At 39.9% G+C, this 15,379-nt stretch overlaps 1 protein-coding gene and 1 long non-coding RNA gene across 5 annotated transcripts in view; one reads left to right on the top strand and one right to left on the bottom strand.

Annotated features, from left to right (window-relative positions):
- Window positions 1-15,379, top strand: part of sorcs2 (sortilin-related VPS10 domain containing receptor 2) — a 416,004-nt gene that overhangs the window by 299,066 nt on the left and 101,559 nt on the right. For all 4 annotated transcript variants that reach the window (XM_076881972.1, XM_076881973.1, XM_076881974.1 and 1 more), the window contains exons 7-8: window positions 3,006-3,124; window positions 7,387-7,476. In XM_076881972.1, coding sequence (XP_076738087.1) covers window positions 3,006-3,124; window positions 7,387-7,476 — 209 coding nt within the window. The remainder of the gene's footprint in view (window positions 1-3,005; window positions 3,125-7,386; window positions 7,477-15,379) is intronic.
- Window positions 14,374-14,968, bottom strand: LOC112435515 (uncharacterized). Its single transcript, XR_003024630.2, has 3 exons — window positions 14,871-14,968; window positions 14,588-14,704; window positions 14,374-14,471 (listed from the first exon to the last, which is right to left on the bottom strand). It is a non-coding gene; the product is annotated as an uncharacterized LOC112435515 (long non-coding RNA).

Here is a 15,379-nt window from a genome sequence, read left to right on the forward strand (position 1 = left end):
TAGGAGATGGGGTGGTCGATTGATGGATGAGCCATGTGTGCACAGAGATGCTAGCTGGTAGTGTGTCTTTGTATATTAGTTTGTCATTAGGGAGATTGAAGGGCAAGAAAGCATGAGAGTATCTTGTTCATGCACATATTGACGCTGTAATGTTAGGAGTACTGTAAATGTGTACATGTCTCTACAAGTATTACATGTATTGCTTTCTGTATTTTTTAAATAGTCACAGTCTCAATAATATCCCTTTAGCTATGCCCTGTTTCCCTGTTGCTGTTTTCCTCGTCATACCACCCAATTTCACCATGTGAGTGTGGTTGCAGGTATGTGAGGACAGCAAGTGGCATGAAGAAATGAGTGTGCCACAAGCTGGAATTGAACACTTAGTCCAATCTAATAGTTTTTTAATGAGTTCTCCACCGTATGCTGCTTTGATTAAATGTCTGGGCTTTTCAATAAATTAGCCACTCCACACACCTCCTGAACAAAGACAAAGCAGAGGAGGAAAAGTACAGTGCTGATGAAAAGAATTGACTCAGTCATGCGATATGAAGTTGCGTCATCCTGAGGCTGAACCGATTTGAATTTTCTTTTATGTAGTTGTATGTTGATTTTATTCTACTAAGATAATACTTTAGAAAAAAAGTAGTAAAAGACATCAATATAAAGAAGATAGGATGTACCACATGTGAATGAAGGTGACTTGATATGGTGCATTATAACACAGACATCTGTAAAACTGTCTTTTATGAATTTTTAAACCAGGTAGATTAATATCCATTCTGTTTAGCAAAGGACATGGAGAAAGAGTCATCCTCTCTGTCATATATATATATATACAGAGACCATGGTCATTCTCAGGGCATATCTCATTTTGACTTTGTGTGTGTATGTGTATGTATATATATATACAGTATATATAATATGTATATATATATACGTATATATGTATATATATACATACATATATATATGTATACATATATGTATATATATATATGTGTGTGTGTGTGTGTGTGTGTATATATATATATACACACACACACACACACACACACACACACACACACACACACATACACACACACACACACAAAGTCAAAATGAGATATGCCCTGAGAATGACCATGGTAATATTCTGTGGAACTTCCACATACAGACAGACAAACGGGTGATGGGCAACCAACCAAGAAATAGTAGTGGTGGACAAGCAGAGGAAGACAGTCGTAGTGTTCGATGTAGCGATACCAAGTGATAGCAACATCAGGAACAAGAAACACAAGAAGAATGAAAAACAATGCAAATACCAGGGCTGAGAGACAATTTGGAAAGTTTAGGCAACAGTGGTCCACATAGTAACTGGAACACTTGGAGCAGTGACCCAGCAGATCAGCAGATTCCAGGAATGACATCTGAGATATCTGTGCAGAACCGCACAGTCTTGGGAAATGGAAAGATACTGTGCAAGACCTTCAGGCTCCCAGGCCTCTCGCAGAAACGAGGGAGTGATTCTTCTTGAGCTTTGGTGGAGGTTGGTGGATGAATTGAAACAGAAGGCACTGATGCAGGGCAGAAGCAGCACTGATATATGTGACACACAGTTTAAGTTGCCCTCCGTGACGTAGCTTGAAGCCCTTTGTTTCATTATCTAGTCGTAGTAATTGTTAGTACTTCCAAAGTTATGTGTGAAATTCTTTGAGTCTATTTTCTATCATCTATTTTTTTATGTTAAACATGTGTGAGAAGTAAGCATAGATTCTGTTTGCCATATGGTGATTTGAAGTTTCAGTGAGTCCTGTAAGAACCTGTATTTTTGAAAGGTCAAGGTCAGTTTGATGAATGTCTAATTCACTTCAGATGCTGTTAAGCTCTAAGTTATATCTGAGCTGATACTTTTAACTTATTTCCGAGTGTCTGATGTAATCAATTGAAGGTCAAACCATAAATGTGGATTCAGCCAGTGCATCTGAACTGCTAACCTCGCACATGTGTGGATGCAGGCTTGAGAGTGTGAAGTTGTGTGTGTGTGTGTGAGTATTTTCTCTATTGCCAGCTTGTCACCTTTGGGGGGAACATAGCGGCTGCATTTCAGGAGTCGATGCTGCTGATGCAGCTGCTGGTTGAAATTCAATAGTGGTTGAGCTTTGCACCATGCGCTAGCCTCTCTGTGTGCCTGTGTGAGGGTAATCCCTCCTGGCCATTTGGATCCTAGAACGACTGTATGTCTATGGGGAAGCTGTCATATCTTATAGAGTCTGGAAAATGATGTCTCCATTTTTCTTTTCGCCTAGTTTTTCCTCTCATACATTTTCTTCCACTCCCTCTAACAGCCAGCCACAGAAAAGCAGAAGCTGCAGTCTTCAGCTTATGCTTATTTCTATTGTATTCTATCCTATTTTTTCCCCATTCTTGAGCCTTTTCTCTTTTACTTTCTCTACTTAACATAGATTACACAGTTTTTATTATGTCAGCTAAAAGCTATAGTTGTATTTAGCTTCCATGTACAGTATAAGTACCATTACTGTGAATGCTGTTTGAATAATCATAAATCTCTGTGAATATTCAACCTACTCAAGTTAAGTTACTTTATTTTTACAACACATTTAAACACATCAGATATTAAGTAGCTGAGACATAATAAAAAATATATTTTACACTATATTTTATTCAGTTTTATAATGTGTTTTCAAAATAGTCCAGTTGAGGGACTTTATGGGCCAACAAAAGTGAAAACCAACCATCTGGTAAGCAAGCCCTTGGTGACAGTGGGAAGGAAGAACTTTTAACAGGAAGAGACGTCAGGCAGAGCAAGGCACAGAGAGGATCCATGATCTGCCTGGACCTGTTCAAGGGTGTGGGGGCAGAAATTACAAAGATGCATTGCAATTATTAACAAGATATTCTAGAATGCCAATGTGTTTTGTTTAAAATTTCCAGCAGTAATTATCCCTTCCTGTTTCCTGACCGTGTCACTGTTTCCTGTCCTGTTGCTGTCCATGTCACTCCAGGCTACTTGTATGTCACCTGCCTCATTCAGAACTGCTCGGACAAAATGGTGACGGCACAGTTCCTTGGAAAAATTGATCACAACTCGCTGCTGGTGCAGGATGACTACGTATTTGTCAAGGTAAAAGAGGAATACATGTGCATGAATGTTTTTATTTTACACTTTGAAACACTGTGCTATATAAATGTCACTTATCTTCTCTCATATTCCAGACTACTGCCATTCTATTCAAACTAAATTTTAAATCCTGTCACGTATCCACTCCATTTTGTCTGATGCATTTGTTAGATTCCACAGCACCTAATATTCTCAACATTACATCTGACTGCTGCATTAATGAGAAGACAGGAATTGCTCCTCTGATGGTTTCAAATTCTATTTTAATGTCTCGTGTTGCAGGTTATTGTTTTGTCTTTGTTCCATTTGAACTCGTTCAGCTTTTCACACAGTAGACAGCATTTTTGTACACATTTAATAAATACTATTTGTGTTGTGGGAGAGGAAATGTGTACACCTATGCATTTGCATGATCATATAGTCCATCTGTTCTCCTCTGCCTGTCCAATTCAGGAAGTCTGGACCCTATTCCAGCCCTGCAACCGCAAACAGGTTTCAGGGCTAACACAGAGAGACAGACAACCATGTTGATTCACATTCACACTTATGGGCAATTTAGAATCACTCAATAACCCTTTGAACTGTGGAAGGAAGCCAGAGTACCTGGAGAGAACCCACAAAGACATGGGAAGAACATGCAAACAGCAACCTGACCACTAAGCTATATGATATGGAAAACATGAGACAGGAAATGCAGGGGTGAGCTAGAAAACAGTAACTGAACTTCAAAAGGAGGATTATCCGTTGGTCACTCAACCGTAGAGGCCATCATTTTATAGATGGATTAAAAATTGAACAATACATTTTTCTCAAGCTAGTATTTTTCTTATCACAGGGTGTTCAAGATGTGATACTGATAAATTGCATAGCTTAGCCAAGCTTAAACATTATTTTAAGCTAGAGTGTTATCAGAATTATAATCATATAGTCTGCATTACAGTCAAATTGAGATTTCAGGTTATGCATAGGTCTCAGGAAAAAATTATGATTGATATTATGATCTTTTCCCGAGCTTAGTGAAATAGTGAAAACTTCTATTTTCTTCCTCTTTTTTGCCAGAAACAAAACTTGTCTCCTGACTAATACATTCTTTGTACTGTACGTCTCTAAAGTGGACCCAAAATCTAGGCAGCCTCCAAGGGTCGAGGCAGAGGCACCTATACTGTGGCTTTTGTTGCATTTACTTTCCAGCACTCTGTAGATAGATACTTTAATGATCCCACGAGAGAAACTGTTGCATTAAATCAGCAGAATAAAAGAATAAAATTACTACAGTCTACAATAAAAAAGCAATAAACAACAAAGTTAAAGTCTTATACTATGAGATAGTTCTATATACATAATACTAGTAAGGAAAAACTGAGCAAGTTTTTTTTTTTTTTTAAACCTGCATCTCCCCAGTTATTTCTCTTTCAGCATTTGTGTATATGTTGTATCTGTCAGTGTATCTATTCAGTTGCAGCTGTGTTTGCGCTTACAGCTGAATTTGCAGCTTTATGTCTGTTTTACTGATAAACTCTTGCTGCCCAGATAACATACAGTGCTGTCACTTGAAATGGAAAAAGAATTTCTATTCGTGATAGTGTGCGGAATTAATCTTGTCTATAATTGATTTGCCATGCAGTACAGTACTGCACACTCTGCAGTGGCCAATAGTTCAATTCTATTTGCATGGAGAATAGACATGAGCTGGTATGCTAGAGGACAATCTCCACAGTAGGACAAAGTTGCTCTCTCTGGGTGTTGTCCCCCTATGTGTAAAGTTATGTGTGCATGAGTGTTTGCATCTGTGAGAAGAATGAAAACTCATCAGGTCACTGTAGACTGGCCCATTATCCTTAAGGGATAATCCTCCTAATATTTCAAGCATTACATACAGATATCAGGTTTGAAGAACAACACCTCAAACAATCTTTACTAGCAGTTCTTACGTGTTTACCTATAATGAAACCCAACACCTGGCAGTTCTGTGAGTGATGTATGTGTGCGAACATTTACTGCATGTGTCACTTTCCCTTTAAAGTAATTGTTGATACTTTCATCCCCAACTTTATAAGGTGAGGTCTGTTCCTTGATCATTAATATGAAAATTATCATAACCATTGATCAACAACTGATCAAAACCCATTGATCAAAGGCCATGAATACCATTAACAGAGAGAGTTGGGGAATGGCTGCAATCACAGCTTTGTAAGATGGCAAAAGATGGTTTCAGTTATTGTGCAAATGTAGTGTTTATACGGCTGGGGAAACCTGCAGTCAACTGAGACTGAAGAAGTCACTTGGATGAGTGATGAAACGTTTCTTCCACTGAAAACGCTACGTCCAGATGAACAGAATCAACCTTTTGTGATCGACTTACCTGGATGATTGAGCATGCATCAAGTACAATACAATACAGTACGATACAAAGTGCTCTGACTGGTCACCTTTAATCTATGAGGTCCTAATTAGAATAATCTCAAACCTAACTGAATAACTATGTAGATTTGAAAGCGTCCAGAACAGCAAATAATGGAATACCTTTTGGAAAATTAGTTTTCAGAGCTCCACACTTTGAGAATTAATGTAAAAAGTGTGTTGTGGATTATGATACCTAAACACAAGTCTCTATACTGAGTACAGAAACTAAAACAAGGTACATATAGACAAAGAAAAAAACTGGAGGTGATGATAGACCAAATACATCTTGTCACTTGCATTGCCAGCTTTTCATGTGCTTTGTCAGTCTTTTTTTTATTTTTTCTCCTTTCAGTGTGCTGTTATGTGGTGAACATTTCCCGTGAGGTTTTCAGTTTTTTAAAGCCCTTCATTGTTCATTAAGTTCACCTGTTTGTTTTAACCCTTCCTTCAGTTGGTTGGTTGTTGTCTAGTAACTTCTTGTTCACATGTTCCTTACTGTGCTCTGTTCTTTTATTATGATTTTGGGTTTCATTTAGTTTGCTGGTTTCCTGTTTGTTATTTTAAGTGAAGGCGTTTTCAACAACTGGCAGCCTGCAGTCCTAATCCTTTCAGCTGCTGGGGGTTCACCCAAAACATTTCTTTCTGAAACTGACAAGTTTATTGATTTGCAATGAAGTACTGAACCTCTGACATTCAGCTATTCACACAAGTTTCACAAACACAAGAAACTCTGGCTCTTTGTATAAATTTTGTCCAAAAAAAAAAAAAAAAAATCTTAATGGTATAAACAGATCTTCGGGGTACTTTTCCAACATTAAGGCACTACATAAATATGCAGAGTCAGAGCTGAGAATGCAGCTCTCATCCCACTCTGCCAGCCGTCCTTTAGAAAGTGATTCCTTTTGAAACCTCAGTCCATGACACTTTCTTCAGTAGCTCTCATTTTTTAAAAATGGCTTTTTTTGTTTGATCCCTCTGCAATGCTTATCATTAAAGAAAAGTGGAACTTACCTGCTCCTTTCAATCACAAGCAATGGCAATAATCACAGCTCAGTCTGAACTCAGATGACAGAGACTGACATCTCCATGAAGGGAAAAAAGGCAAAGTCAAAAATAGAAGCACTGAATGCAAAGTTATAAACCTTTCCTTTTTATTTTGACAAAAGAAAAAATGTTTTTTTTTTAACACAAACAAAAAAAAAAAAGGAGTTTCAGTGCTGCTCACCTGTTTCAGAACATGGTTAACTCATTTCTGAGCCTGTCACTTGGGATATGACACATTCAGCTCTTGTTCCAATCCACTGTCAGTCACCAGTGCGGTCTCTTTTCTCCCAACTTCCTCTGCTAAACTGTAGAATCACCTGTTTGAGTATTCTGGTTCGTGCTATGTGAGCTTTTTCATCGTCTGAGCACTCAGCAGGACGACGGCATGAGTCAGCCTTTTACCCATTTGTGAGTTGAATGCCAAGGTCTGTGCAATGCGCAGGAGTTTCTTTGCATTTACCTATCAGCACAGACTGAGTCACCGGCAACAGATGGTGAACTGTGCACCTCCACCTCCACAATTAGTCAGCTGGACATTTGCAGATGTTGAACATTTGATTGTTTTTCTGCAGGACAATATTTAAATGACTGGATGAATTCAGCCTTAATATGTCTCTTGATGCTGTGTCACTCAAATTGTTTTCTGTTTCACTCTTGCCTCGTTTTTAATCTCAGTGCATTCAGCAGCTTTCCCTTTAAAGTAATATACTTATGGGTCGTATGTCTATAAAAAATTTAAAACTGTTTGACTATATTATAACTGTAGAACTGTTAGACTGTTATTCATGCTGTTGCTGTTGTTTTTGCTTATTTCCCAGGTCACCACAGGCAATCGGACCAAGCACTATGTGTCCTACCGACGGAATGAATTTGTCCAGATGAGGTTTCCTAAGTATGCCTTACCAAAGGTAATGGACGAGAAAATTGGTGCATCTTTTGCTAATATTGATTTAAGGTTGACACAGTTTGCTCCCTGAAAGACTTCTCAGTCTGAATTATGCACGCATCCCTCAGGGATCAGTGTTTTGAACACTTTCATTTATAGTTGTTTAGCTAAGAATAATTACAAGAATTCAGTGGAATCAGATTTATTTTTACTTTTGACATTAAATGTGTAGGTTCTGTAAAGTCATTACTGATGAAACCCACACCATTAAGTGAACTGCAGTTTGTATTCTGATATTTGCACACACTTATGCTCACATTCCATGTGTGACCAGGTTCACAACAGTATTTCATGATACTCCATCGCTAGAGCCCCGCACTATTGTATCTTGTACAATATTTGAGGGACTAGCGTACACCATATATACCCGTGTATCAGCACACACGGTTACAACATTTACTTGGAAATGATGAATTTAAATAAGACAGTACCAGAAAAGTTTGGGATACTCACCTATGTGAGTGAGTTCATTAAATTAGACCAGACTGGCCTACCACTCCTTGTACACACCACATTACTTATACATATTTGCTGTGTGATTACTTGATTTACTGGTGAAGTGTAAAGTGTAAAGTAAAGTGTGCGTGTTAGTCCCCATAGGGAAATAGTTCCTCTGCATTTAACCCATTCACCCAGTGAAGCAGTGGGCAGCCACCAATGCAGCGCCCGGGGAGCAGTGTGTAGGGACGGTACCTTGCTCAGGGGTACCTCAGGGTAGCCGTTCAGTGGAGTCGAACCCCCGACCTTCCGATCATGGGGCCACCACTCTACCTGCTGAGCTATCCCTGCCCTGGTGGAAGTACTCTTGAAGTACCCTTTCACATTACACATACGTTACTATGTTTTATCCTATAACTGAGGATTTGAAAACAGCCATGTGACTAACTAGGTCAGTCTCATTGACCTCATCTACTGCTTGGTAATCCTTTCACTATCAAAACACTATATGTGTGTATTTTTATTTTTTTTATATCTTAATGTATAATTTATGTTCAAGTCTGTATCATGCTGCGCTGCACTAAATTTCTAAGCTAATAATATTCTCACTGATGCCAGGAGTAGACAAGCAATGCATTTGAACCATCACATTCTTTGGATTTTTTGCTGAAATCCATTGTGTATCCTTGAAATAGAAAGTCCACAGTCCACAGACTGTTGCAGGTAACTGAGAATCATGGAAGGTCCATTATTTCAAAGTTCTGTTATTATCTGTTCAGACACAGGAAGGCATGCTAGAATGATATACTGTAAATGTGTCCCATTCCCCATACAAAGGGTTTAGTGTGAAATTTCATGTTCCTAACTCTATGGATTCAAAACTTTTAAAATCAAACCCCTTGTTCCAATATGTTCCACTTCTTTGTTGGTCTCAAGTGTTAGTACACTACCTGCACTCAAATTAATCCTGGAACTGCCCTGATACATGATAACCTCCATAAAATATTCACACCTCAGCATTGATCCAGCAGCATCTTATGTCACTCACATAGCCAGAGAGGATAAATGAGCTCCACTTCAATACAGGCCAGTATTGGAACCTTTGCTGTCAGCATCAGCTGCACAGGGGACCATTTTAGTGTGACACTTGCCAGAGTGCTATTGAACTCATCTGATTGCATGGTAAGCCTGAGGAAATCTTTCAAGATTTTTGTTTTTATTTATTTATTTTTCTTGGCTTTAAACTAAGCCCTTTTAGCCAGACACTGCGATTGTTAGTCTGTCACTGATAATCTTATGCAAGGTGTTTAGCAACACGAATACATAAAATACTAACCCCACCACTTACAGAAATCTTATAACCTGAATTGTCTGGCTACTTCAGCACCAAGAGCTCCACAATTTCCGTGATCCTTAAGGTGAAAGGAATTGAATTACACAGACAAACACACATCTGGGGATCTGCTGTAATGGGAAGCCAGTGGATAAATTAGTTTGTGTGTAAGTATGTGTGTGTGTAAGTATCTGTTTAGAAAAAATATGCCCTAGTTACTCTCATGCTCATCGCTCCCTCTGTCTCTCTACATGTGTCCTCTTACTTGGGTGAGCAGATAGGTCACGCTTTGCGAAGCTTTTAGGTCGAGCGACATGGGGTGGGGTGTCAGGGCAAAGAAACAGAGACAGGCGAGAGGGATGGTGAGAGAGAGACTGAAGGGGGAAGATGAGGAGAAAGTGTGTGTGTAAGTAAGGGGTTCCATGTTTTTCCACTGTTAATAATTGAAAGGTTGGCAGATTAAAAAATGCAGAGGCCATCAGAGAAAGCAGTTTTACTGTGTCCTGTGAGACCTGACCCAAGTGATGGATTAACCACACACCCACCCACACACACCCACACAGGTGTGAAATCACAAGTAATAATTGTTCCTTTTTGCTCTGCTTCCATCTCCTCTGGCCACTCGGAATGTGATCATGTTTCTGGGGTTTTTAACACTTTGTTTAACTATCAGTGTATCATTGACCAGACAGTGTCTTGTTGGTGCCTAGTAGGTCCTACGGAAGCAGTCTGCTGACTTGGGTGTGCATGGCTGCCAGTGGCACTGGGACACTAGTGTTTATTGATGATGTAACACAGGACAGAAGGAGCTGAGTGGATTCTGAAGTGTTCAGAGACAAACTGTCTGCTCAAATCCAGCTAAGTGCAGTCAAATTGATTGGGCAGTGTTTTATAATACAGATGGACAATGACCTAAAATATACGGCCAAAGCATCCCAGGAGTTTATTAAAGCAAAGAAGTGGAAATGTCTTGATTGGCTAGGTCAGTCACCCCATCTCAACCCAACTATGTATTTCACTTGTTGAAGACTAAACTTCTGACAGAAAGCAAAGAAAAGCGTCTGGACTTCTTTAAGTTGCTTGAAGACGTTTCACCTCTCATCCGAGAAGCTTCTTCAGTTCTAAGGTCAAATGGTGGGGAGTCCAGATATAAACCTAGTGGGAGTATCCCCCCACAGAGGGACAAAAAGGACCCCCTGATGATCCTCTAATCGCCTGAGCCAAGGTGTGAAACTGGGTGTGGGTCCCAATCAGCCAGAGTTTCGGGTGAGCTCTTTGTGAAACCTGGCCCCACCTTATCATGCGAATTCCTGAGATCAGCTGGCCCAGGATGTGAGTGGGCGTTAAGGCGTCTGGGGAGGGAACTCAAAACTGGATTATAGATGGCAGAGAGTTGGTGTCGTAAACCCCCGCCTCTGTTCAAAGATGGTCGCTCACAGTGGACATAGATGGCTTCTTTCACTCCTCTTTCAAACCATCTGTCCTCTCTGTCCAAAATGTGAACATTGGCATCCTCAAAAGAGTGTCCTTTATCCTTAAGATGCAGATGGACTGCTGAGTCTTGTCCTGTGGAGGTGGCTCTTCTGTGTTGTGCCATGCGCTTGTGAAGTGGCTGTTTGGTCTCTCCAATGTAGAGGTCTGAGCATTCCTCGCTGCACTGTACAGCATACACCACATTGTTAAGTCTGTGTTTTGGCGTTTTGTCTTTCGGGTGAACCAGTTTTTGTCTGAGCGTGTTGCTGGGTCTGAAATGCACTGGGATGTCATGCTTGGAGAAAACTCTCCTGAGTTTTTCTGATACACCGGCTACATAGGGGATGACAATGTTGTTGCGCCTGTCTTTCTTATCCTCCCTCGCTGGTGTCTGATCTTCTTTTCAGTGCCTCTTTGCTGACTCACCACTACATATTTCAAATACAACGAAGGCTTTTACAGACAAAAACATGGCTGTGCCATGGGCTCCCCCGTGTCACCTATTGTAGCCAACCTTTACATGGAGGAAGTGGAAAGGAAGGCTCTTGGCTCTTTCAAAGGAAGAGTACCCAGCCACTGATACAGATATGTAGACGACACCTGGGTCAAAATCAAGACACAAGACGTGGAATCCTTCACTGTGCACATTAACGCTGTGGATAAAAACATCAAGTTCACCAGGGAAGACACAAAGGACGACTGTTTGCCTTTCCTGGACTGCGCCGTGCACATTGAAGAGAACGGCAACCTCAACATCGAAGTTTACCGGAAGCCCACACACACGGACCAGTACCTCCTCTTTGACTCCCATCACCCTCTGGAACACAAACTTGGAGTAATTAGGACCCTACACCACTGTGCAGAACATGTTCCCTCTAAGCCTGAAGGAAAAAAGAAGGAACACACATGTAAAGGAAGCACTCAAAACGTGCAGCTATCCTAAATGGGCGTTCTTAAAGTCAGCAAAGAGGCACAGAAAAGAAGATCAGACACCAGCGAGGGAAGATAAGAAAGACAGACGCAACAACATTGTCATCCCCTATGTAGCCGGTGTATCAGAAAAACTCAGGAGAGTTTTCTCCAAGCATGACATCCCAGTGTATTTCAGACCCAGCAACACACTCAGACAAAAACTGGTTCACCCGAAAGACAAAACTCGAAAACACAGACTTAACAATGTGGTGTATGCTGTACAACGCAGCGAGGAATGCCCAGACCTCTACATTGGAGAGACCAAACAGCCACTTCACAAGCGCATGGCACAACACAGAAGAGCCACCTCCACAGGACAAGACTCAGCAGTCCATCTGCATCTTAAGGATAAAGGACACTCTTTCGAGGATGCCAATGTTCACATTTTGGACAGAGAGGACAGATGGTTTGAAAGAGGAGTGAAAGAAGCCATCTATGTCCACTGTGAGCGACCATCTTTGAACAGAGGCGGGGGTTTACGACACCAACTCTCTGCCATCTATAATCCAGTTTTGAGTTCCCTCCCCAGACGCCTTAACGCCCACTCACATCCTGGGCCAGCTGATCTCAGGAATTCGCATGATAAGGTGGGGCCAGGTTTCACAAAGAGCTCACCCGAAACTCTGGCTGATTGGGACCCACACCCAGTTTCACACCTTGGCTCAGGCGATTAGAGGATCATCAGGGAGTCCTTTTGTGCCTCTGTGGGGGGAAACTCCCACTAGGTTTATATCTGGGACTCTCCACCATTTGACCTCAGAACTGAAGAAGCTTCTCGGATGAGAGGTGAAACGTCTTCAAGTAACTTAAAGAAGTCCAGACGCTTTTCTTTGCAAGCTCCTTTGACTACGATGACCTGGATGACTGAGAACCTTCACAGACATTCTGACAGAAAGGCCAACAAACAAAGAGCAACTGAAACTAGAAAGTGCATTTTCTGAAGAAACTGCAGTGTGAATGCTTGAATCTGAATGTATGCACTGAAATGAATTAATTGCTGAATGTTAAGTTAAAAATAAAAATTCTGAACGAGCTGGAAAATACAGAATTTTTAACCTGAAAACAAAAGTGCAGAACTTTTGAAAGCTGATGTTCACACAGAAGAAGTTGGAAAAAAGCTAAACATGTTTAAAATGTAAATAATAAAATGATGAGTAATGACAAAAGAAAATTTAGAGTCAGAAAACCTCTGAATGAATATTAAACGTTCAAATTCTTCTAACTGAAATGAACTTAAAAGATGAACAAAAATTCTGGAGAAAATACAAACTTTAATATACAGCATAATGTTTTTCAGACATGTACACATGTGTATATCATGTTTAATAGTATTACATACATCAATTTGTTTTGTATGTCATAGAAAATAACATAAAAATCTTAAGTCATATTTTACAGCTTCTTTCTGAAAAGGACTAGTAGAATAAATAAAAATAACTAAATTAAATAACTAATGAAATACATGAAAATTCAACTTTTAAAACCACAATCCTGAACCTTTAAATTGTGTTGGTTTCTTAGAACATGGCTGAACAGCTGTTTCTATCGGTCTACTTAATCTGTCTACACATCTTTTTATTACTCATTCTTCTTTATGTTTTAATGTAAACAGAGTCCACACAGTGGTAAAAGAGAACTGTATAGAGAATTTTGAGTAAACTCAAATGAAAGCCTAAGGTGGTGACACAGTTTAACACATGCAAATAATCAAATAAGCACATTAGTCCTTTTTGTGAACATGGATAAATAAGGATCAATAGTTTACAGCATTGTTCAGCCATGCCACTAAATGCTTTTTTACACATTGTTTTAACCTGGGCTCAGACACAAAGTCCCAAATTTAGTTAGTCCCTGACTTTGAGTTGTGGTTATGACTAATTATTATACACGAGGCTTTATCTATCTGAACTCTAAGGACACAAATATGAAAAACCTATACTTACCAGCTGATACTCCACACTACACACTAGGTGTGCCATGTGACCTGAAACTTTGGTACAAACTCATCATAATCATTCTGTTAACACTGTTTTTTAACACTGTTTGTGTTGCTGTTCAGCAGTTTAAAATGTTTTAGATTGGATTACATGGAATGAATTTGAATTTTCTTGGGGGGTTTTGTGTGTGTTTTGTTCTTAGCAGATTTTTTCTTCCATAACGTTGAATTCCAGTTACCACATTTCTGGTCATATGACATCCCGAGTGCCCACTTAAAAAAATCCCTACAGTTAATTCAACATTAAAACAAAATAAAAATATGTTAAATAAATAAAGGTTTGCTCTGTGATGAAATACTAAATAAGCATACATTGTACAGAGCACTAACAATGAAAACAATCCTCTAGCCTGTTGATCAGAGAGAGGCCGTCATTATGTCCATTTAAAACCTGTAACCACAGAGCACAACGTTTCTGTGAAACTATAAAGTCCCATATGATCCTCATCATGTCCAGTGACTTCAGAGTGGATCCTCCCTGTCATCCGGCCAGTGTTTGATGTGTGGCAAGCAGCACAGAAGCAGGATAGCTGAGGACTTTAAAAGAAGAGCAGAAAATAGCAACATATGTAGTTGTAAATGTAAATATCAGTGATACTTGTCTTGTCAAAGGGAATAAAATAATGAAAATGTTAACTTACACACTCATTTAGGGAGGATCTTGACACTGCACAGAGGAGGCACAGTCAGTCTGACAATGATGGTGATCTCCAGGGATGTTTTCCTGCAGCAACATTCCTGCCAACTGGCCGTATGATCCAGAGTAGTTGGTTTGTAATGAACAGAAAGGTGTATATGTTAGGTAGTGTGCACTCAGAGCTGGTCCTAAGAAACAAACACATCCTGTAATACACTGAATACCTGTAGTAGTGCTGCTGCAAATATGAAGCCCTTCTATCATGAGTGGTTTCAAAGAAGGTGTTTTGGAGGCTCAGTCACAGAAACTGTGCAGTCTGTTCAGTCCTGAGTGTCTCAGCTCTGAAGGGGATGGATCACAGAGGGAAACACCTGAGTACAGACATTATAATACACTCTAACACTCCTAAGGTCAAGTGAAAACACAATTTAAACACTTTACAAAGAATGAATACATGTTTTCATGGAAATTATGTCATTAACCCTTTTTGTTGTGAGTAAATCTCACCGACTGCTTGTGGGACAAGCTAGAAGGAGGACTTATCACAGAATCTCTCCTGTGCTCCAGATGTGAAGTCTCACGCTCTGATCGTACGGTGAAGCTTGGAGAAGACACAGGAGGACTGTGTCTTGCTTAAAAAAAAAAAAGGAAAAAAAAAGGAAACCTAACAGGAAAGGAAACCCCCCCCCCCCCCCTCAACTCCCACCGTACCCTCCCCCCCCCCTCCCACTCAACTCCCCAACCTCACACCATCCAATGTCTATACAAATGTAGGGTATCAGCTGGTAACAGAAAGCAAGTGTTACATATGCACTACATATGTAACACTGCTGAAACATTTCTGGCCAGAAATGTGCAGTTATCAACCCAGACCCACCCTGATGATTGCACTGGCCGAAACATGATAAAAGCTCATAAAAATTTATGTTTCATAGAAAAATTTGTCCAAAAATATAATCGTATACTTTTGAAAAAGTTTAAAGTTTATAACAAACCAAAATAATAACATTTTTGTA

The sequence above is a fragment of the Maylandia zebra genome, linkage group LG3 (assembly GCF_041146795.1).
Source record: "Maylandia zebra isolate NMK-2024a linkage group LG3, Mzebra_GT3a, whole genome shotgun sequence".
NCBI lineage: Eukaryota > Metazoa > Chordata > Actinopteri > Cichliformes > Cichlidae > Maylandia > Maylandia zebra.